This window comes from Maniola hyperantus, chromosome 2 (assembly GCF_902806685.2).
Source record: "Maniola hyperantus chromosome 2, iAphHyp1.2, whole genome shotgun sequence".
Taxonomy (NCBI): Eukaryota; Metazoa; Arthropoda; class Insecta; order Lepidoptera; family Nymphalidae; genus Maniola; species Maniola hyperantus.
Window position 1 is genome coordinate 1,513,419 of NC_048537.1, and position 25,568 is coordinate 1,538,986.

General features: G+C 37.3%; 1 protein-coding gene across 1 annotated transcript in view; it reads left to right on the forward strand.

Moving 5' to 3' along the window:
• The first annotated feature begins 24,901 nt into the window (after positions 1-24,901).
• The window catches only part of LOC117993805 (transmembrane protein 205), a 39,240-nt gene continuing 38,573 nt past the window's right edge, over positions 24,902-25,568 (forward strand). Inside the window, exon 1 of the mRNA XM_034981672.2 lies at positions 24,902-25,231. Coding sequence (XP_034837563.1) covers positions 24,993-25,231 — 239 coding nt within the window. The 5' untranslated portion in view covers positions 24,902-24,992. The remainder of the gene's footprint in view (positions 25,232-25,568) is intronic.

Genomic DNA, 25,568 nt, shown 5'->3' on the forward strand with positions numbered 1-25,568 from the left:
GAGAGGCATACTTGCGCCGCTTGCCGTTTTCAGCTGTTTAATTATTGTAATTCTGAAAATTAAATATAGTCTAAAAAAGTCTCTGACATCTTGTCAGGGGTGCGGTGACACTTGTCATAGCGACAAGTAATTAAAAAAAAAAAAAAAAAAAAAAAAAAAAAAACACTAGCCTATCACAGCTATACCTAATATTTAAATTGTTAATGCTACAAGCTGCAGTCATTATTTAACCATATTTTACTAACCAATTCCTTTTCTTCTAAATCATTCACTCTCGGTGGTGTGGTCGTGGCTAGGAATTCTTCACTGCTGCTCCCTTGACCTTGTACCACGAGGTGTTCGATCATCGATGGTACCACTCTTGGTTAATTACTTAACCAATACGTAATTTTTTTTTTTTTGTGTGTCCGCTTTTTTGTCCTCCGACATGATGATCGGAGACCTTTTATAGCTGACATGGCTTGCATTTTTTTTTTTTTTTTTTGCCTTGCTCTGTTGGACGAGAATGAACAGCTACGTTTTTTTTTTTCAGTCAACCAATACGTCATTATAAGTACCCTACTGTAATGCCAAGTATCCATTCATTTCACTTTGCAGGCATTGATAGCTACCAGTGTACATATTATCGTTTTACTTGTTATTTAACCTCACAGACTAAATAAACACGATAATTGATTCAAAATACGCTTACAGCTCAAATTGGCTGATTTATTGCAGGTTTATTTGTACAAGAAATTGGAGTAAGGACTGTTTGAAATCCTGAAAATTATAACACAGTACACCTTCACCTCTTTATGGTTTAAAGGATGCTGTGACCTAGATACTGCAAAATCTGCCCTATTCTCGACATAACTAAATAATCTTAGAGCCTCAATAGCTCAGTGGGTAAAGGACTGAAAACCAAAAGGTCGACGGTTCAAACCCCGCTCGTTGCACTATTGTCGTACCTACTCCTAGCACTAGCTTGACGCTTAGTTGGAGAGAACAGGGGAATATTAGTCATTTAACATGGCTAATATGCTTTACAAAAAAAAATCTATACTAATAAATAAAATTGAAGTGTCTGTCTATCTGTAATTTCTAAATAATTACCTCATATAAAGCTCATAATATTATGGTTATTTGAACTGTACCATGACTGAATCAAACGTTTTAAAATTTTTTGTCTGTCTGTCTGTTTGAACGGGCTAATCTTCGAAACGGCTGAACCTATTTTGATGGGACTTTCACAGGCAAGTAGAGGATTAACCAAGGAATAACATACATAGGCTACTTTTGTAACCGACTTTGAAAAAAGGAGTTGTGTTTTTCTACATATGTACACCGAAATCTCCAAGATTTCTAAACTGATTTGCGTAATTTCTTTAATCGATTTGTCTTATAAAAATTTGGATTCTATGGATAGGTATAGATACCTGAAGAGTGAGATAGGCTACTTTTATTCCTCAAAAGTAAAGAGTGCCCACGGGATTTAAACCTAAATCTAGTTAGAATAGGCTACTTGACAATTTTTTTAAGTTGGTCTTAAATGGTTAATATTTGTCCTATTATATCAAAAAAATTAACACTATATTTTTTTGCGCCCTAAAAACCGTAAAACTTTAATTTAAAAAAATATTTTTCTTAGACAGGTGAAAACACTGTCGGCCATGTTTGGCCGATAGATTATCTGTGCTCTGACGTCATGCATTTGTAAACAACAGTATAACCCTGTGGTTATACTCTGGCGCTCAGGTTATGCTCTGACGTCATGCATTTGTAAACAACAGTATAACCCTGTGGTTATACTGTTGTTTACAAATGCATGACGTCAGAGCACAGATAATCTATCGGCCAAACATGGCCGACAGTGTTTTCACCTGTCTAAGAAAAATATTTTTTTAAATTAAAGTTTTACGGTTTTTAGGGCGCAAAAAAATATAGTGTTAATTTTTTTGATATAATAGGACAAATATTAACCATTTAAGACCAACTTAAAAAAATTGTCAAGTAGCCTATTATTATTCTAATATCACTTAGTTTTTAGGAATGTGATAGATTTTAGAAGATTCATTTAAAATCGATTATATTTTTGTTACCTAGAAATCTGTTCTATTTTTGACTCTATTTATCTAAAACATGATAATTGTATCGATAAAAAGATTATTTCGATTTTACCTAATTATCTTTCATTATGACCGATATCGCCGGATAAGGCGGTTATTATACGAAAAAAATACAAAACCTTAAAATACACAGCGTGTCAGGTAAAAAGAGCTCTATAAAACGACAGGTGTGCCTACTGTATACCTATATTGCTTGGAAAACGAAAGGTTGTCTGACGAACAAGTTGCGCGGCGGAATCTTTGAAAAACCAAATTACCAAAATACCACCTTTGCAGGTTCCAAATTAGATATCTTTATTCACTGACAAGTGACACACATAAAATATAAACTACAATTTACAAATTATTTGTAGTTTCATCATCATCATCAACCGACAGACGTCCACTGCTGGACATAGGTCTATTGTAGGGACTTCCACACGCCACGGTCTTGCGCCGCCTGAATCCAGCGGCTCCCTGCGACTCGTCTGATGTCATCCGACCACCTAGTGGGGGGTCTTCCAACGCTGCGCCTTCCGGTGCGAGGTCGCCATTCCAGCACCTTGAGACCCCAACGTCTATCGGTTTTAGGAATTTGTAGTTTATACCTACTTTATTGATTTACTTAAGTAAGTAACTACCTACCTATAGTTTCCTAAAATTGTTTACCCGATTTACCTAACAATCAACTGGGAATCAAACCTGGGTCTCTTGTTTGTGAATTCACACCACTACGCCCTAAAGAGCTACACCTGCAAAGTTTTCATAACAAGGTGTGTCCAAGTTTTTATTAATAATAAAAACACCATAAAATAAAATAATAAAACATTTGTATAAACCTTTAAAAATAACGTGACACTTTGTAAGTATTTTATTTATATTGCAGAGGTAGGTACCTACAGAATTTTTTAAACTTTTATTATGATTATGATTTATGACTGAGTTGTCCTCAAATCTTAATGCCTGAGTCCACCTCGAAATGCCTAAAACAGACCGCTGTCCACCGGAGATAGGCAAGGAAGGTGACTAAGTAGACTTTTAGAAAAAACAGGCCAAGTGCGAGTCAGGCTCGCGCAATGAGGGTTCCGTACTACAGTCGTATTTTTTCGACATTTTGCACGATAAAAAAACTATGATGCATAAAAATAAATAAAAATCTGTTTTAGAATGTACAGGTGAAGACCTTTCATTATGACACCCCACTTGATATAGTCACTCACTTCGAAACTTGAAAATACTAATTATTAGTTCATGACCACATTTTTTTTTTGTGTGATCTAACCCTAAATTCACGGTTTTCAGATTTTTCCCCAAATGTCAGCTATAAGATCTACCTACCTGCCAAATTTCATGATTCTAGGTCAACGGGAAGTACCCTGTAGGTTTCTTGACAGACAGTCGGACAGACAGACAGACAGACAGACAGACAACAAAGTGATCCTATAAGGGTTCCGTTTTTCCTTTTGAGGTACGGAACCCTAACGTGCTAAAAACGACTTTTGATTCGGTGGACCTTAGCTTAGATTCCCTGCAGGGGCAATTTGGGAAGTGGGAGATCCCGGGTTCGATGGGGCAATTTGGGAAGTGGGAGGTCCCAGCTTAGATTCCCTGCAGGGCCAATTTGGGAAGTGGGAGATCCCGGGTTCGATGGGGCAATTTGGGAAGTGGGAGATCCCGGGTTCGATGGGGCAATTTGGGAAGTGGGAGATCCCGGGTTCGATGGGGCAATTTGGGAAGTGGGAGGTCCCAGCTTAGATTCCCTGCAGGGGCAATTTGGGAAGTGGGAGATCCCGGGTTCGATGGGGCAATTTGGGAAGTGGGAGGTCCCAGCTTAGATTCCCTGCAGGGGCAATTTGGGAAGTGGGAGATCCCGGGTTCGATGGGGCAATTTGGGAAGTGGGAGGTCCCAGCTTAGATTCCCTGCAGGGGCAATTTGGGAAGTGGGAGATCCCGGGTTCGATGGGGCAATCGTTTGCTTAAACTTGGGTGTACTTAACTTTGTGATTTGTAACCTATACCTAGTTGTAACATTAATTCCATTCCAAAAGTTACTGAGACTGAATTAAAGAAGAGATCAATCGGTTGCTATTGATTGGCTTCAAGGCTTCCTAATGGAAATAGGAATGCTTGTATAATCGTAATCACAAGGTCTTCCATTGAATGGCTTGCAAATTATAATTAATGGTTTTTTCTAATGTTGCGTAGGTAGGTAAGTATACTGAAGGTACATTATTGTGGAAGTAATAAACGATGTGCGAAATTAGCATTGCATTTACTCTTTAATTTTCCGGGATAAAAAGTAGCCTTTCATCAAAATCGGTCGCACGGTTACGCCGTGAAAAGCAAGCAGTCAGACAGACAGACAGACACAATTTCGCATTTATAGATGCATCCGACTATTCGTAAGTACTTGTAAAAGTTTATTCGAATGAAAAAGATTTTTATTTTATTTATTTATTTTATTTATAATATTAGTATGGGTATGGAGTATGGACTATGGATTATGCATATACAAGATATTCAGGAAGAAAGATGATTGCAAATTCAAACTTATCATAGTAACTTTTCTGAACAGTTGTGAAAATATTTATATTCTACTGCAGTCGGTAAAGGCATGTATTGTGAGGATGTAGCATTATCCTTTTGGAATGAGCTCTGTCGCACACTCGCACTGCCCCGCACTAACCCGGTGCGGGATAGCGCGGGTGTCGTGCGGGTGTGCGGGGCGTCTCGTCCCTCCGCCTCATACCCCGATTGCCGGCCCGACCTGTCGGAACTATAGGTTCCTACCTCCAATTTGGCCACAAAAACCAGTTTCCATCATGTTGCAATGCTACAAATCAACTTACCAGTCATGTCTACACCCATACCCTAGTATGGCGATATCCCGTACAAGGTACTTATTACGGGATGGTTACGAGCTGCGCAGGCGACGAGGCGCACGTCCACACTTCCTTTGCAATTTCATGACATCTTATTTCGTATCTACTTTGTCTGTTTAGGGTTCCGTACCTCAAAAGGAAAAACGTAACCCTTATAGGATCACTTTGTTATATTCTGTCTGGCTGTTAAGAAACCTACAGGGTACTTCCCGTTGACCTAGAATCATGAAAGGCAGGTAGGTAGGTCTTATATATAGCAGACATTAGGGGAATCTGAAAACCGTGAATTTAGGGTTACATCACACAAAAAAAATTAAAATGTGTTCATGAACAAATATTGCTATTTTCGATTTTTAAAGTAAGATCGCTATACCAAGTGGGGTATCATATGAAAGGACTTTACGTGTACATTCTAAAACAGATTTTTATTTATTTTTAGGCATAATAGTTTTTGATTTATCGTGCAAAATGTCCATAAAATACGATTATAGTACGGAACCCTCAGTGCGCGAGTCTGACTCGCACTTGGCCGGTTTTTATTTCCTATTAGGCACTAAGTAGGTACCTACTATTATACTTAGTTAGTTACCACTTCGTTACCTATTCACATTTCACTGCCATACCTTTTCAATAAATTTAGGATACGTACAAGCTACTCTGTTTTCGTCAAAAAGAGCTGGGCAGTACCTACTCCACAATGTTCTCAAAAGTGTGTGAAGCCAATCCGCACTTGGCCAGCCTGGCGGGCTACCTAACCTAAAAACTTTTCATTCTGATAAAGGACCCATCCTCAGTACTACTTAGTAGTGGCCCGGCGATGGGTTGATCATGATAATTTATGTCTTGTAGAGGCATAATATCATGATATGCATTTCACCCCTTTGACGACCTCCCTGGCGCAGTGGTGAGCGCTGTGGTCTTAATAGTGGGAGGTCCCGGGTTCGATTCCTGGCAGGGGTTTGGAATTTAATAATTTCTAAATTTCTGGTTAGGTCTGGTGGGAGGCTTCGGCCGTGGCTATTTACCACCCTACCGGCAAAGCCGTGCCGCCAAGCGATTTAGCGTTCCGGTACGATGCCGTGTAGAAACCAAAGGGGTATTGGGTTTAATAAAAACTGCCATACCCCTCCCAGGTTAGCCCGCTATCATCTTAGACTGCATCATCACTTACCACCAGGTGAGATTGCAGTCAAGGGCTAACTTGTATCTGAATAAAAAAACCCACTTGCCAAAATAGATCAAAAAGGGCACAAGTTAACTTTCAATTAACGCAACCGCAGGCTGGCGCGGGTGGCGCCACGTACATTAGTATCATATTATTTTAAACATCACAATATTGTAACATATGAAACAGCCGCATTATGGTTAACAGTGCAGTGGGGCTATTGTCTACAACGCTGTGCTCGTCGTTGAGTTCGCCGTAAAATGTGTATGTTTGGATGAAGTTACTGAAAATCCTTTCTTAGTGGTGCAAATGCAAAATCTCTAAAAAGCTCTCAAAGCTGTACGTTAGTTATATTTTTCTCTTTTCTTTTTTTTGCAAATGCTCCAGGATATTTTTCCATCATAAAAATATATCCCCACATGGGTTGACAAAATTTTAAAAGAAGCGTAATGGGTTGTATGTGGGGAGTTTTTTTTTTATAGAGATAGCGAGCAAACGAGCAGGCGGGTCACCCGATGTCAAGTGATTACCGCCGCCCATGAACATTTGCAGCACCAGAGGAACCGCCGATGCATTGCCGGCCTTTTAGGAATCTGTTGGTCCGCCCCTTGAATAACCCCATGTTGTAATCTAGTGGGAACACCGCCGATGGGAGTTGGTTCCACAGTTTGCATGTGCGTGGAAAGGAAGAGTAGTGTGGAGTTCGGAAATATCAACAGTAGACCTATGTCTAGATGTGGACATTTATCGGTGCAGATGATGACAATAGAAATGTTTACGTAGGCAAAGCATTCTGAACCATTATCATTAGTTCCTAAAAATGTACACCAACGAACTTTGCGAACAAAAAAGCACTTTCAAAATGTTTGTCATCAGAAAATTGCATCTTTCTTCATGTCACCGCTGCTTCAGCGCTGTAATCAAGCCTGTATATTTAAACAATATACGCTGCAGGATCAAATGACAAACGAGAGGGGACACTCGGGAAGGCACCAATTACAGGAATGCGAAAATCTATCACCCATACCAAACATCCTAAGTCCACCAACCATCCATATGAAACCTTACTTTAAATTTTATCACATAAGATTGGCTATTCATTGCAGATGTTCATGTAGATACGTTAGCTGTAATGTGGTGCAGATTCGATATTTTTGCAATGGGTGCAGTAACCTCTGCTACAGATCACGTAGGCACCAGGCACGATATACATAGGGATAGATTAGATAGTACTAATGTGAAATTATTTGCATCTAAGTAAGTAATTGGGATTTCGCAACTCGCAAGTGAGCTGCTTTTATCAACTCGCTTTCTAGTCACTCTATTTGTTTGTCTGTTGGGTACAAATTTTGCAACTTCCCCGACGAGCTAGAGGCTTAAAATTTTAAACATAGATTGGAAATGAAACATTGTCGTTTAAGATTGTGAAAAAATCATGATTTTTTAAAATGCCCCATAAACTACCGCTATACAAAAAATCACTTCATTTTATTACTACAATCCAAGACCCTATTGATTTAAGTAGTTTAATGTGAAAGTTAACGTTGGCATAGGAAAAATATTTTTTTGGTCAAATATTTTTAGTCAGAAACAAAAACCAAAGAGAAATGGAGTGAAACTGCAGGTAAGTTAAAGCTAGCGAAAGAGATGATTCATGTACCTACCTAATATCAGTGAAACTTGGAAAATCAGTTCGATTGATTCATTGTTTCCCCACTTTGCAGAATAAGCACCTACTTCAATATCTAGCACTTCTGGGTAATTACTGGGCAACACGAGACAACATTTTGTTATAAGTAAACAGGAAAAGTTAATATGGGCAGCGCCGCCCAAACAAATTCCCGCCCTAGGCGAATCAGCCTAGATGACAATATTTTTTTTTTTTTTAAATAATATTAGCCATGTTAAATGACTCCTTTCCTCTCCAACTAAGCGTCAAGCTTGTGCTAGGAGTAGGTACGACAATAGTGCAACGGGCGGGGTTTGAACCGTCGACCTTTCGGTTTTCAGTCCACTCCTTTACCCGTTGAGCTATTGAGGCTCTAAAAAAAAAAGATGACAATAATAGGCAAATAATTTTCATTCGTGATCAAAATAGAAATGAGGAAATCCGTAGGAGAACCAGAGTAACCGAGAGTAGACCAATGGGTTGCGTTGAAAGCGCAGCGTTGGTAGATGAACAGACGATCAATGTCAATCAATGGAGTCACAGGGAGTCGCTGAATTCATATTTCACATACGTAAGTACGTCAGATATACCTCGCTTTAATTCTGTTACGCAACACGTTTTCTCAGCAACCGGTTATTTAGTCTCCACGACGATAACAAAGTGCAGTCGACCTTTTTTGGGGTTCATCACCGTTCAACTAACAAAAGGAAAATCGAATCACTAGTTTTGCGGTACATCTACACTTCTATATATTTATATCTATACTAATAAATAAAATTGAAGTGTCTGTCTGTAATTTAGAAATAATCGCCTCAAATTAAGCTCATATGGTTATTTGAACTAAACCGTAACTGAATCACACTTTTTTAAAAATTTTGTCTGTCACTCGGTCTGTTTGTCTGTTCGAACGGGCTAATCTTCAGAATGGCTGAACCTATTTTGACGGAACTTTCGCAGACAAGGACCTAGAGGACTAATAATTAAGAAGTAACTTTTTAATCGACTTTTAAAGGAGGAGTTTTTCTACCTATATACACCAAAATCTCCGAGATTTAAGATAGAGAAATTTTGCGACGTTGCCCCATAAAAATTTGGATTCTGATGCTGATGCTGTACGGGACCTGACCACAAAAATTGATGGGATTTAGAAACTCTCAATGTTGATTACAAATTGATATTGGAAGTACTTACCTACCAAGTAAAGATTTTTTGAAAGAAAGAACTTGAGAACCCAACCGCTCAGCCCTGATGCTGTAAAAATTGTGATGCTACGGGATTTGTAAAGAATCATGCGTTTAGATGTTTTTGCGAAATTTGGTCCTAAGATGTCTTGCATCTCGGGGATGGACTACTACGGATAAGCTACTTTTTGTCCTGGAAAATCAAAAGTTCCACGGAATTTATGAAACAGACATTCAGGCTGGACTGGTACAATTCCTTTCGATAAAATTTCATCATGATGTTATTGATAAATCAAGAATAATCATCGTGAGCCACACCCACCAATGAATATTACTTATCAAAAATATGGTTGCTTTGTATGGATAATATGGATGATTTATTTCGTCTTCGCCTTATCAGTAACGCCACAATGATTAAGGTTATTTGTTCTAATTTTGCTTACGTGACTCAATTGATTTTTAATAAAAAGTGTGTTGTTTTTTGGCGACTCAGTGAAGGCAGCCAAACATGGTTTCCAAGAAATGCTTTGCACAGGTGACCTTGCAGTAGATAAAACGCGGCTGCAAGTAATGTACACCGAGCTTTAGAAGGAGATAGCGGATTTGTAGAGCGCTGTCTCTGTCGCTGAAACCGATAAAACGTCATAGGTATAAGTGACAGAGGTAACGCCTCTGCAAAGCTGAAATGTCATTCTAAAGGCCGATACACACTATTTTCTGTTTTCGCATACTGTAAGTCTGTAAAGTCAAAGACCTGCATGTCGAGCATCGAACTTTGGGTCCCCCGAATAGAAGACCGTGTATATCTAAACCACTATGGCTGTCATCTATTTATTATTTTAGGGTGACCTAACAAAAGCCATAAAAAATATCAAAGAAACTCTGACTGCGGTTTGCACTACATCTTTTTCAGCCCGCACATCAAAGCGTATAAAATCCACCATTTTGATTTTTTTAAGTAGGTATATTATGTACCCAGTCACATTCGCGCCATCAAGACGAATCTAATGACATCTCATAAATCAAAATCGGCATAAGCCGTTGTGTAGTTACGAGCGGATATATGAACGGACATACATACAGATCAAACACAATATACCTAACCCTCCTTTTGGGCTTCACCGCAGTCGGCTAGAAAGTAAAAAATAATTAATTAAATCAATTATTTATTTATACTTTATTCCACACAACAACAACACAAGTAAACATAGTAAAAACATTCAAGGATCGCCGTAGCATGCAAAGGCGGCCTTATCGCTAGAGCGATCTCTTCCAGGCAACCTTTGACGAAAGGAATCACGAAAGAACGGGTTGGTGCGGCAGCCGAAAATAATAAATATCTACAGAACCCATTCTTTATGGTACAGGTGCTTGCAGTAACTGACGTCCGATACCCAGAAGCGATAATTCGAGCGGGCTGTCCGGCCAAATTACAAGCAGAAATACGCCGAAAACTTGAGTAGGTACTAAGTATGGGCAAAGTGCCTTCATTCTTTCCCACATTATGTCTTTTCGCTTTATGCCCACCTTCGATACCGCTCGCGGCTATAAAATGCAAGAAATTTATTTGAACTTTTGAGTTTCGTGCTATTTCATCTCGGTATAGTTTTTTCATTTCACGAAGGCGAGTGGCTTATGCTTGTATTTAAGTCGTATCGGTATAAGTGAGGTACACTAAATGTGTGCGTTTGCGAGCGCTTGCTCGCGACTGAAACGACGTAACCACAAGTAAAGTTCACTCGCCTTCGTGAATTGCAAGAACTGCACCTAGGAACGGCATTCCGAACTGCTGAGTTTCGGCTGAATTTGTTGTGGGCTCTTCTCAGACCTGGGCGCGTTTGGAACCCTCATAGCTTTAGTTTTAAGTTCGCGTAAAAATTATCACCACTATATTATTATCTTCTTACAAAATATGCAACAACCGACCATCAAAGAGTGTAATTTATTACCTATTTTGAATAAAACATTTGACTTTGACTTTGAACCAGCAGCGCCATGGTAGAGATGCATATGACGATTCAAAAGCATTTGTAAAAGTTTATTTGAATTAAAATCTTTCCCTTACTAAGTGTTACTATTTGAAACTTATTGCGAAAAAATTTGAGTTTTGATGGCAATATGCCTAGGCTACTTTTTATCCCGGAATATCAAATAATTTTTCTTTGAAACTTTTCAAACACATAAAATCATCGCGGACAAAGTCGCGGGCATTAACTAATGTATATTATTATTCCAATAATGCGAAAGTCTGTCTGTGCTCTACTAACTTTTCACGGCCCATCCATATAACTAATTAATTTTGACGAATTTTGATACAGAGATCGCTTGCATCCTGGGGACTGACATATACTTGGGCTGTTTTTTATCCCGGAATTAAAGAATTCCCACGGATTTTTTAAAACATAATTCGTAGACAAAGTCACGGGCATCATCTATTTCATACAGACATAGCTTGCGTGCGGCGTACATACCTACCTATACTCGTACATAGAGCAGACAAAGGCATGCTCTTTATCCCGGGATATCAAAGAGTTTCCACGTGATTAAAAAAAACCGACCAAGTGCGAGTCAGGCTCGCGCAATGAGGGTTCCATACTACAGTCGTATTTTTTCGACATTTTGCACGATAATTCAAAAACTATGATGCATAAAAATAAATAAAAATCTGTTTTAGAATTTACAGGTGAAGACCTTTCATATGATACCCCACTTGATATAGTCACTCACTTCGAAAGTTGAAAATACTAATTATTAGTTCATGACCACAATTTAATTTTTTTTTGTGTCAAATTACTAAATTCACGGTTTTCAGATTTTTCCCCAAATATCAGCTATAAGATCTACCTACCTGCCAAATTTCATGATTCTAGGTCAACGGGAAGTACCCTGTAGGTTTCTTGACAGACAGACAGACAGACAACAAAGGAATCCTATAAGGGTTCCGTTTTTCCTTTTGAGGTATGGAACCCTAAAAACGTAAACTATTGCGGACGAACTTGCGGACCAGCCAATATAGGTAAAATATAAAGGAAGTATCAAGGTATACTTTACCGATTTTAATTTTCAACTAAGATCTAATTAGTCACAAAAATAGGCACCTTTGACGTAAATGCAAAAGAAACAAATAAAATTTTATTCAATTAACACCAGCTGGCCTCAGTTGAAATGGCGTCCAAAATTGTTATCCTCTACCTATGCGTCACACTCGCGCAATTCTGAATTTCTGATAAACATATTATTTATTCTACAAACAAAGTTGATAAATTGATAATATTATTTGATTGAAGAGCCAACATCAGCGTCTGGCTCCAGATCAAACGCAGCATCCTGATTAATTCATGGCTAAATACAGTATAATAAAAATAGTATTGTAAACCGAAGATATGGCGCAGCTCGAAATTGAATGACTTGAGGGGTCTGACCCTCCCCACTCGCCATACAATATCGGAAATAGCTGATTCTAAAGTCATCCGGGGAGAATACCTACTCTTCTCAAAAAGTAACCAGCTTAGCTTAAGCGAAATTAATAAATAATTTTATCTTATTCTTCTTCTTCTTCTCTTCTAAATATGTAAAAGGTGACTGACTGACTGACTGACGGATCTATCAACGCACAGTTCAAACTAATAGACGGATCGGGCTGAAATTTGGCATGCCGATAGCTATTATGACGTAGGCATCCGCTAAGATAGGATTTTTGAATGTTGAAACCCACTTGAAACCCCCTAGGTTTGGTGTAGTCCACGCGAATCAAGTTGCGGGCATAAGCTAGTCTTCTGTAAATATATAAAAGACTTCTTCTGACTGACTGACTGGTCTATCAACGGCGGCCAAGGCACAGCCTCAGCCGCTGAGGTTGTTAAAACTTGAAATTTTGACGGTAGGTAGGCACAACGAACCGTGTAAAAGCACTCTATAGTTAAGAACCTGATTTTCGATTTTTGAAGAATAGAATAGAATAGAATAGAATGTTTTTTTATTCATGTAAACTTTTTAAAAGTGCTTATGAATAGTCAGGTAGTTTTAATTTACCACTGGATGAATCTAAAGGGGTTAGATAGGGGATGAAAATGTCCGTTATTTTTCAAGTTATATCCATGAAATTTTGTACCTTGTTTTAAAATGAAGAAATACATAGAGAAATACTTACGTATTTCAAGATTTTGAAAATTCTACTCCCAAGAGGAAGAGAGTTTAAATAAGGGAAGAAAGTTTGTATGCAAGTCCGTTATTTTGTTTGTTACGTGTCACTGTTATTTTGCACCATATTAATCAGCTCATAAACAATGTTTATCTATTCGTCATTTTCATAACTCGTAAACGTCACCGCATACGCATCATTGTTTGCGTAGTATTTATAGAACAGTTTAAAAATAGAATGTTTGTTAGCATGACGACTGGTCAGGTGGTGTGACTGTGGTCACATGACGGGTCACGCGACGGTCACAATTGAAATAAACTTTAAACAATAATCATGCGCTATCTAAGGAAATGAATAATAATTTATTCTAACGAACCTCGCCTCCGATTATGGTCTGCGTAATATAGGAGGAGGAAAGTATCTTTTCAACACCATCTTATTATCAACTAGTTGATGCCCGTGACTTCGTCCATGTGGAATTATAGTAAGACCAGAATCTCGTGGCAAATGGGCATAGGCAAATTTTCGGCATTATCATGAAATGTATTTAAAAAATTCACTATGACATTGAGTTCTGTGATATTCACCATAGAGTACTATATATTATATACATAGGATATTCACAGAGTACCTACAGTGTTGCTAACTTTGGAATTTCATTTCCGTATTTTTCATGAGATTCTGGTCTACCTATTGTTTAAAAATCCCGTGGGTACTCTTTGATTTTCCGGAATAAAAAGTCTATGTCCTTCCCCGGGATGCAAGCTGAATATTATAAATGTGAAAGTGTAAAAGTGTGGATGTTTGGATGTTTGTTACTCAATCACGCAAAAACGGCGAATATCTGTACCAAATTTTGTCAAAATCGGACACACAGACACACTTTCGCATTCATAATAATATTAGTGTTCACTACTGTTTACTAAAACTTAAAAGCATACACACAACTTTCAAACCGATTTTGATGATAATGCTTTTTGTACTTAAAAGGCGGAAGTGTATTTGGTACTATAAAGATGGGTGCCCTTTAATGGGTGGTCTTTTTGATGCTCTTGACGTTCCTGTGCATTAATAGTAACAATAAACAAATGTAATGGTAATACCATTACTTTACGTTTACTTATTGCTGATCTGTTGCTTTTATCGTAGGTAATGTTTAAGTAGGTACTTGCGTAGGTACTAGCTACCGCACCTAAGTCAAAGTCAAATCATTTATTCAAATTAGATAATTATTCCTAAACCTAATCCTAATCCTAATAATATTAGAAATGTGAAAGTGTGGATGTTTGGATGTTTGTTACTCAATCACGCAAAAACGACTGAACGGATTTGGATGAAATTTGGAATAGAGATAGATTACACCCTGAATAAACACATAGGCTACTTCTTATCCCGGGAAATCAAAGAGTTCCCGCGGGATTTTGAAAAATGTAAATCCACGCGGACGAAGTCGTGGGCATCAGCTAGTACCTAATATTATAAATGTGAAAGTGTAAAGGTGTGGATGTTTGGATGTTTGTGACTCAATCACGCAAAAACGGCTGAACGGATTTGGATGAAATTTGGACAAAATGTAGCCTATCCGTATCCGTAGTAGCCTGTACCCATGTACACTCATCGCCGGCTAACTACAGAGCACGGGTCTCCTCTCAGCATAAGAAGTAGGTATAAGTATTTCATCACAACTTTACCGTTAAGGTAACTTATATAGCCGTGACGGATCAATCCCCGTGGGCGAACGGTAACTCTCCAGGGAATCAAGTAAGTACACAATAGATGCAATGCATTCTTTATTCATTTAATCATATGTAAATCCTGCAATCCGGTGATAGCTTGCGGTACCATTCCGTTGAACCCGTTATATTATATGAAGGGTCAAACATAGTAAAACACACTTGTACGCCGTTCGTTCGTTCGTACGTTCGTAAAGATTTCATCGCCATTGCATAAATTAAAAAAACCATAACCATATTTACCGTCGCACAGCTATGGAATGAACCTCACATCTTTTAGAAGTTATTTATTTAATTTTCTACTAAATAAAAATTTTAATGACAAATTTTAAATAATGCATGCATAGAAATAGACATTTGAATTATTAAAAACATTAATTACATGATGAGTGATGACATAACAATATTAATGAAATTAGATAATTTATGAAGATAATTTAGAAATAATTTTGCACGCCATGCTTGGCAGGATATGTAACTGATTACCTAACTTTTAAGACCCCATGTAAATAATATACATGTACCCTACCTTATCTGAGCAAAATAAATAAATGATTATGATTATGATGATTATGATTACCGATTAAGTGCGAGTCAGATTCCGTACTATCGTACAAGAAATAACACTTTTTTATAATCATAGCATAAATATTAGGAATTATTTTTAAGGAGTAAAATTGTAAAAGTCATCTATATTTGTAAACAATTAAATAAATTGAAATTGAAATTTACCTCCATGCACAGTGACGTAGACCTCATACGGAATCCTTATAAAGTAAGTAGGTAATAAGGAAACTGATAAGTGTATGTCGTCCGTTATCTCCGTAGATAAATGCGATCATTATGCGTATTAGATTACACGCTATTACGGAACCAAGGGACGTTGATACATTTAAATCTACATTTAAATTTATTGTGAGATCGAAAGACTACATTTCAATAAAGTTTTGTCATGTCACGCGAGAGTCGATGTGACCGTGTCAACTCTGAAACTAACTCTCCTAAAGGGACTCCTTTTAATAATATATTTTAGTTATAATATTATATTTTTAAGGTTTTAGTTTTAGTTTAAATTATCAATTAATTAACTTTTAATTTGAATATATTTTAATGTAGATAATGGGTACTCTGAAACTATGTAAGCTTGAATAACGCAATCAAAACTTTTTAATTGTCTGGTGGGTGGCTTCAGCTTCAGTCGTGGCTAGTAAACAGTTATCGTAGTATACGTTCCGGTACGATGTGTAGAAACCGATGATATGTAGTAGCTACCTATCGGTATAATAAAACTTTCATACCGTAGTGGCACCAATAATCGACACTTTAAGGAGGTTGTGTATTTTCATCACAATTTAAAAATAAATGTTTACACTTAGAGCAATAACTAGGAGTGCAAATAATGAAATATATCTTTAAGAAAATATATATTAGCTTTTTATTAACTGAAAAGCTATAGATTAAAAGAAAAAGCCAAATAATCAAAAATATTAAAAATCTCCAGTTATCGACATCGAAGTTCCAGTAGTCGACACCCAGTAATCGACAGTCACCAGTAAACGACACCTAATAATCGACATCCGCTTCTTCCATCGGATCATTGGATTAATGTTAGGTACTTCGATTAACTACTTACTTTTTAATTTATTTATTTTATAATTTTACGTATCCCGAAGTTATCGTGAAAAAAATTAAAATATATTTGGGTAGGTAAGTGTATTTATTGTATTATAATATTTTAAAGATCGTATTATGTATACATATCGGGCAAATATAATTTTATCCATTCTGTAAAAACCTCTTTTGTTGAGACATACAGGCTTACTATTTCAATGATCTCTTCACGACTGTACAATATTTTATTTGGGGTGTTAATTAGGCCATCGAAATGTATTTCCTTTTGTCAGAATTATTGTACTTACTTCATATTTATCTTTTTGCACATCTTCCACTTTCCCTGGAAAATATTCACCTTCGTACTTTACTATTACGAACTCTTTCCTGGAAGTAAATTCTTTCTTTTCTTCAATCCCCTGGTTTGCAAAGAAAACTGTTTGTTTTTAGGTAAATTATCCGTTTTATAGTCAAATAGCGGTGATTGTGGTTTGTAGCTGGATTTCTCTAGACGTATTTCTTTTCTTAAATTCTCTATTTCTGATCCTTCATCATCTGCCAAATTAGTGACTTCAGATGTCAATTCTTCTCGAGTTCTTTTTTTCCTTGGGATTTATATTTATATTTGTTTCTTTTATCTTCAATAATTTAGTCTTATATTTTCCTTTTTAGCAATTCTCTGCTTAGATCTCTCTTTTTTCCTCCTGGATTTTCTTTTTATCCATTCTTTCTCTTCTTTTTTTCATAATATTGTTTCCACGCTTTGCTTTCTGCACACTGTCCAATTAATTGTCTTTTGTCATTGGAATGTCTTTCAGATAATGCTGTTAACCAAGTCATTAATATATCCTCTTCTGTTTTTTATAGGTATGTGCCTCAATCGCCTTTTCTATCAGCAGGTGTAATCTTTTCTCGAGGCCATCTGTGAAACCAATTATCGACACATTTATATCCAGTCATCGACACTTTGTCGATTACTGGTAGTTAAACACTAATCAATTGCTTTCAAATATGAAATCAACAAGGAAAGAAAAAAGAGCTAGATTGCATTAACAATTAAATATACCTCAAAAATAATTATTATCGACATATGTCGATTATTGGAGAAAGGTAGTTTACAGGAACTAGTGTTCGACACCGGCTGTTTTGACAAAATTATTATGACCTCAAATAGTTTATCTACACAATCATTAAAAGGATATCTATAGAAATCCATAAAATAAAGTTTCATTCAAATAACTTTCATAGTATTAAAACAATTGTCAAAAGTTTGGACTCACCCTCTTAACGATTTCTTTAACAAATCTTGATTTTTGTACAGACGATCGGTCTCCACTTAGTTTTTAATTCGACATTTTAAAATAAAATGGCGGATTTCCGTGACATTTTACTGGATGACAGTAGGAAGTACATTGCCTATGATTCAGTGTTGCCAAATTAAAAAACTCGTTGTCTGTCCTTATTTTCGACGGTTAAAGAAAAAAAGTGTCGATTATGGGTCCTTGTCGATTATTGGTGCCACTACGGTAGGTACGTTTTCCAAGTTAACCCGTTTCCATCTTGGACTGCATCATCACCACAATAATAATAGCATGTGTATGGGGACCTTGTCTAAAAAAAAAAATTTTTAGGGTTCCGTACCGCAAAAGGAACCCTTATAGGATCACTTTGTTGTCTGTCTGTCTGTCTGTCTGTCAAGAAACCTACAGGGTACTTCCCGTTGACCTAGAATCATGAAATTTAGCAGGTAGGTAGTTCTTATAGCTGACATTTGGGGAAAAATCTGAAAACCGTGAATTTAGGGTTAGATCACACAAAAAAAAATTAAATTGTGGTCATGAACTAATAATTAGTATTTTCAACTTTCGAAGTGAGTGACTATATCAAGTGGGGTATCATATGAAAGTTCTTCGCCTGTACATTCTAAAACAGATTTTTATTTATTTTTATGCATCATATTTTTTGAATTATCGTGCAAAATGTCGAAAAAATAAGACTGTAGTACGGAACCTCATTGCGCGAGCCTGACTCGCACTTGGCCGGTTTTTATTTATCATAGTGAGATCGCAGTCAAGGGCTTGTAATCGATAAAAAAGCGTTTGTAAACAAAACTGTTTACAAACTTCTAGCAGTAAAGTGGTGTATTTACAGCGAGTTGTTATTCTAAGATTTACAGTTTTCCTCTCTCCATTATTTAACTCAATGGCTTTTACAACATGTAAATTATGCCTGATTTCCGGTCACAATGACGCGGCTACTATTTCTATAAAGCTATCATACCTCTATATTGTAAGCATTGTAAGCTAGAAGCACTAATTTACCATTAGATTATGATCTAAATGACTCTTCGAACGCAGCGGACTGCTAGCTAGAACGAGAGTCGCTGAAAACTAAATTTAGGGAAGCTAAAATTATGACAGTGCATAATCAATATATTTTTGAAAATTTACTGTACGTACATAAAAACATAAATAAATTAAGAAAAAAAGTGACTGTCATAATATAAATACTAGAAATAAAAATAAACTTGTAATTCCCGCCTCTAGGCTCAGTAAAGTTAGCAATTCATTTGCTCGTAATTCCATACGTTTCTATAATAAGCTTCCAGAAGACATATTGGAGATGTCTCTCAACAAGTTCAAAGTTTTCATAAAACGTAAACTGATTGAAAAATCCTATTACAATGTAAAGGATTATTTAAATGATAAGCAAGCTTGGGAATGAGTTGCTTAACGACTTTGGGATAGTTCTAATAAGTTTCAATAATTTTGTAAAGTGGTGATAATAAAAAGAATACCCGGCTGTGTTTGTTGTGGGCTCTTCTCAGACCTGGGCGCGTTTGGAACCCTCGTAGCTTTAGTTTTAAGTTTGCGTAATAATTATCACCACTATATCTTACAAATCCAACACCATACCAGACCATCAATAAGAGTAATTTATTACCTATTTTGAATAAATCATTTGACTTTGACTTTGACTTTGAACTAGATAGGTATAGTCACTAGTGTATATCCGTAAACTTAAAATCACCAATTAATTAATTAATGTGGGGAGTAGTCTTCACGGGTTATGATCTTAACCCGCTGGATGAAAGGCCCAGCGGAGAGAAGACCGATGAAAGCGGAGAAAACGCTCCAAGAAGATATTTAGGGGTAGGTTAGGGGTTCAATGAGTGGGGCTTCAGACCCTGGCCTCAGGACCGCTTGAGCAGGTCTCGGGGGCATGCCCTCCTGTCAGGCATAATAACCTCTTTTTATTGAAGTAAAAAAAACACTAAGCGTAATCAAAAAAGTTAAACAGGATCCAACGAACATATTTTTATCAAAAAACGCATTCATATATAGGTACATAACTCCAAAATTCTACCTGTCCGTTTTGTTGCCGGGTAATTGGTAATAACAGGTTCCCCACATAATTACCGTCCAATTTGCCAAAATCATGTCAAACTACACACATCCATTCAAACTCAATGTCAGAGGTCGTTATCCTGCATCGTTACGAGACCATAAACGATAAATGTCTGGAGTTTGCCCGTAATATAAAATTTTACGTCTCACCAAACGTTGCTAGAATTCGAGAATCGAAACAAAATAACATCAAAGTAAAATGGACCTAAAGAGCTTTTAATTTAAGTCAAAAGTTCAATGCCACTGATTTTAATTTCGCAACGTTTCCGCTTGAAGCGCTAGCTGTAGATGTGTAGACAAACTTGAGCTTTAAAACAAGGCAATTTAGATCCAGTTTACTATAACGTAGAAGTGTTTCGATTCTCGAATTCTAGCAACATTTGGTGAGACATAAAATCTTAGACTACGGGTACTGGACACATCGAACGCAGGGCGGATACGTGCCCATCGCTGTTACTAGATTGACTCCTATAAAGACTGATGTTCTTCTATATCGATGCTGATGTTGTTCGATGTAAATATATTGCTGTATACAGTTTAGGTAAAGTAGGAATAATGCGTAAAAACGCGCCGCATTGGGAACCTTCTCATTTTTGAAAGTCGGAAAAATACAGTCAAATATAATAACTTCATCATTTTACCTGTCCGTTTCCATTATTACATTCAATCTGCCGAAATCACGTCAAACAAACTCAATGTCAGAGGTCGTTATCCTGCATCGCATCGTTATGAGAGCGAAAAGGATTAAGGTCTGGGACACATCGAACGCGGGACCAGAGTGAACTAGAGTGAGTGAGCTCTCGCTTTGATGCTGAATACTGAGCGCGACAGTACCTATATTATACTACTAGGGGTAACGAGAAATTAAAGATTTAAAAATATTATAATACTAGCTGATACCCGCTACTTCGCGTGGATTTAGGTTTTTAAAAACCCGTTGGAACTCTTTGATTTTCCAGGATAAAAAGTAGCCTATCATTCTTCAGGTCTTAAGTTATACCCATGCAAAAAATCACGATAATCTATTGCTCCGTTGCGACGTGATTGATAGACAAACCAACAAATCAACAAACCAACAATCAAACACACTTCCTCATTTATAATATGGATAGTGATTTTAGCACTGAGAAAGAGAGTATATTATAGGTACTAAATCTAAGTTGAGCACTAGCGGTGACGGGAATTCAAAGATTTAAAAATATTATACCTAATGTTTTAAACTCTTTTTTTTTTAAAGAATATTAGCCATGTTAAATGACTAATATTCCCCTTTCCTCTCCAACTAAGCGTCAGGCTTGTGCTAGGAGTAGGTACCTACGACAATAGTGCAACGGGCGGGGTTTGAACCGTTGACTTTGTTTGTCATTATACTAACATCTGATCATGTACATATTACGAATAGGTACATGACCCCTGAAAACATTACTCTCCTTTTTTTGGGCAGTTGTGTAAAAAACAAAATACCTATAACACTTAATTAAGTAAATAAATTAATTCACTTTAAAATACGTAGGATGGGTTACGTACTGACTAGTTATCATGTTGATCTATAAACATTTTCCTAGAACTATTCGACAAATAAGCGCATCGATTCGGTTGTAATATAAATAAACCGTTAATCGATTTGTCACCGATTCGCCAGAATCCTAAATACCTAGGTATACAAGCAAAAACAGGGGATCACCGCTCCCGCACTAATCTCTGTGATTCGCAGAATGTTTAGAGTAGCCAGGACTTAATCGGACTGTGAACGTGATCCTATACACAACTACCAAATTATTCCTCTGACTAAAAAGATCTCAGGGTTTTTAGGGTTCCATAGCCAACGGGACCATATTACTAATACTAAGTCTCCGCTTTCCGTCCGTCCGTCTGTCTCTCAGCGGACAGTATCTCATGAACTGTGGTAGGTAGAGAGTTGGAATCTAAATCTGAATATATAAAAGGAAAAGGTGACTGACTGACGACTGACTGATCTATCAACGCACAACTCAAACTACTTTACGGATCGGGCTGAAGGCATGCAAATAGCTATTATGACGTAGGCATCCGCTAAGAAAGGATTTTTGAAAATTCAACCCCTAAGGGGGAGAAATAGGGGTTCGAAATTTGTATAGTCCACGCGGACGAAGTCGCGAGCATAAGCTGGTATAATATAAAAGGAAAAGGACTGACTGACTGATCTATCAACGCACAACTCAAACTACTTTACGGATCGGGCTGAAGGCATGCAAATAGCTATTATGACGTAGGCATCCGCTAAGAAAGGGTTTTTGATAATTCAACCCCTAAGGAGGTGAAATAGGGGTTTGAAATTTGAGTAATCCACGCGGACGAAGTTGCGAGCATTAGCTAGTTCACCTATATATTCTTAGGATTGCCGCTTTACAGTATACAATACACCTATAACATCAAATAATAAAAATTTCAAAATGGCCGCCTTGCAAATTAAAAAAAAGACAATAGCACCTAATCTCCACAATCCAATAGGACCCCACGACGCTCGAGTAAATCCCTATTTAGCGTCTTGGGCTCACCTAGTATTACCTTGTCTTGAGAATGACTTGCTTCTCATAACAAGGAAACATTATTGTATTATTGTAAACATCGGGAGATTTCCTTGCGGTCAAGTAGTCGGAAGATTACCCTGAATCTTGTGTCTTAGCGGAATTACTAGATCATTTCAAAATGACTACTCTGTTGGATTGCTTCCGAAGTCACGTCCACATTTTTTTTAATTATTTTGATTGGTACAAGTTGGTACTTGAATACAAATACAAATACAAATACAAATTTCTTTATTGCGAATATGGGTAAACAGTTGAGATATTACAAAAACAAAAAGGTACAGCCAAATTCTGATTTCTGCCTATTAGCATGCAATATGTTATGTTATACCTAGCATCGAGTTCTGATAATATTACTCGTACATATTTAAAAAATAAGGTAAAAATGTGTCTGGTAGTGTAATATGTCAAATAAGAATAAAATGTCAAATAGTCGGATAAGAACAACGTTGAGTTAAAATGAGGTTATTATTCAAAATTTTAAGTTAATGTAATGGGGTTCCCATGTATATTAAATAAAAGTAAATCGTGCATTAAGTAATCATTACTGCAATACATTGACTGCAATCTCACATCATCACATGGTGGTGAGTGATGATAGCAGTCTAAGATGGAAGCGGGCTCGAAAGGTATGGTTTGGTTTCTAGTTTTCAGACAATTATTTAACCCATTCATATCGTGCCTTCTTTTCGGGAGGTCAGGGCATCGATCCCGGGCACGCACCCCTAACTTTTCAAAGTTATGTGCGTTTTAAGCAATTAAATATCACTTTGTTGGATACAGGAGGAAACATTGTGAGGAAACCTGCTTGCATGAGAGTTCCCCATGTTCTCAAAGATGTGTGAAGTCTGCCAATCCGCATTAGGCCAGCGTGGCAGACTATGGCCTAAACTCTTCTCATTCTGAGAGCAGACCCGTGCTCAGTAGTTGGCTGGCAATGGGGCTGATCATGATGATAATTATCGTGCACTTTCTTATTGCGGTTTTAAGGGTTCCGTATCTCAAAAGGAAAAACGGAATCCTTATCACTTTGTTGTCTATCTGCCTGTCGGTCTGTCAAGAAACCCTACTTCCCGTTGACCTAGAATCTTGAAATTTGGCAGGTAGGTAGGTCTTATAGCAGACATTCGGGGAAAAATCTGAAAACCGTGAATTTCTGGTTACACACACAAAACAAATTAAATTGTGGTCATGAACTACTAAATAATTAGTATTTTCAATTTTCAAAGTAAGTACCTAAGATAACTAACTATCAAGTCGGGTATCATATGAAAGGACTTTACTTGTGCATTCTAAAACAGATTTTTATTTATTTTTAGGCATAGGTACTTAATAGTTTTTGATTTATCGTGCAAAATTTCAAAAAATACGACTGTAGTACGGAACCCTCGGTGCGCGAGCCTGACTCGCACTTGGCCGGTTTATTTATTGGAGGCAATACAGGAATGCGGTAAGAGGCATAACCTAATAAAGAAAGGCAAATAAACTTTCAAGAGTTTGCTCTTAAAGTTTATTCGCCTGCGGTTAAAACCAAACTGACGTCAACAGAATTTCCCTGATGCTGATTCAGGGGATACTTCAGATTATATGAAGAGATTAGGATGTCGCTCAGGTAGATTTCATAATGATTTTTGACGACTTCCCTCAGCAATAGAGGAGGAACCCCTTAAGGGTTGAATTTTCAAAAATCCTCTCTTAGCGGATGCCTACATCATAATAGCTGCATGCCAAATTTCAACCCGATCCGTCCAGTAGTTTGAGATGTACGTTAATAGATCAGTCAGTCAGTCAGTCAGTCAGTAGTCAAACCTAGTTTGTGTAGTCCACACGGATGAAGTCGCGAGCAGAAGCAATGGCTTGTCGTGAATTGCCAGCATAGTGTAACGACCCCAAAAACTTGCACGGAGTAAGGTAGGCTTGGAATACTCTTCCGCGATATGTGTTTCCTACCAATTACAACCCGGGTATCTTTAAAACAAGAGTGAATAGGCATCTTCTAGGTAAACGCGTCCCATCTTAGGCCACATCATCACTTCCCATCAGGTGTGATTGTGGTCAAGCGTACATCTATAATGAATCATTCAATCAATCAATGCTCATTTTCACCAAGATCAAATTGGTTCATGAAAGAATAAAACATGTTGGTTCAATTAGACTCATCATATTAGGATGCTGTTGAAAAAAACTGACAGTTATATCTATTTTAAAGGCTACAGAATTAGAGGTTTCAGAGATCTTCAGTTCTCAGTAGCTAGCCCTTTGTAAGAGCCCATACATTTGCGCAAACAATACGAGATAGATCTGTCAGCAACCCTTTATCATCCGTCAACCCTTGCAGATCCTTCATCCTTGCATTGCAGTGCTTGCTTATCAATTTATCATCGACAAGGCGCCGGCTTATCGCGGTGGTGGGGATTGGAGATACGATTTAGCGATTTACCCGACTTATATACTACGATCGCGGTTTGAACAGTCTCAAACGTAACCGAGCGGTGGACGAACGCGCACCGCGTTAATTTTTTTTATTTTAAAACTAAATTAATTCCGTGAGAATGTGTAACGTTTGTACGAAGGAGGTTGTGGCGCCGGCGCCCGCCCCTGCGAAACCTAACAAGGTTCTGGAGAGATTGAAGAAGAAACACAACATCGTCACAGACCCCAGTGATGCTGAGAAGCAGAAATCTGTGGAATACCAGCCTGACCTTCTGGCGCTGTCAACTCAGTACTCCAAGGTAGCCTTCGACATTTTCAAGCAGAGCCTGATGCGTCTACAGGAGACGAAAGCCTACGCGTAAGTATTTTAGTGTAAATAAGTAAAAATCGTGATATTTTTTAAGGTGTTTAAAACTTTTTACACGTGTGTTCAGGTGTTTTGCTGTAGGGTGACGATAGGTTTTGATTCTGACGGAGCTAAAGATTAAAATTGGTTCTGTTTTAACATGTGAAATAAATGTTGGCTATATAGCTTAAATCCAATAATACCTACTACATTAGAAGCTATTATTACATTTGAACTAAAAAATGTGGAGCTATCAAATTAAGAATCATTATTTATACTTCTGAAAACTAATAGTACTTATGATTTATACCTACCTTAAAATATTTTTAAAGCTTAAGACTTATTTTTT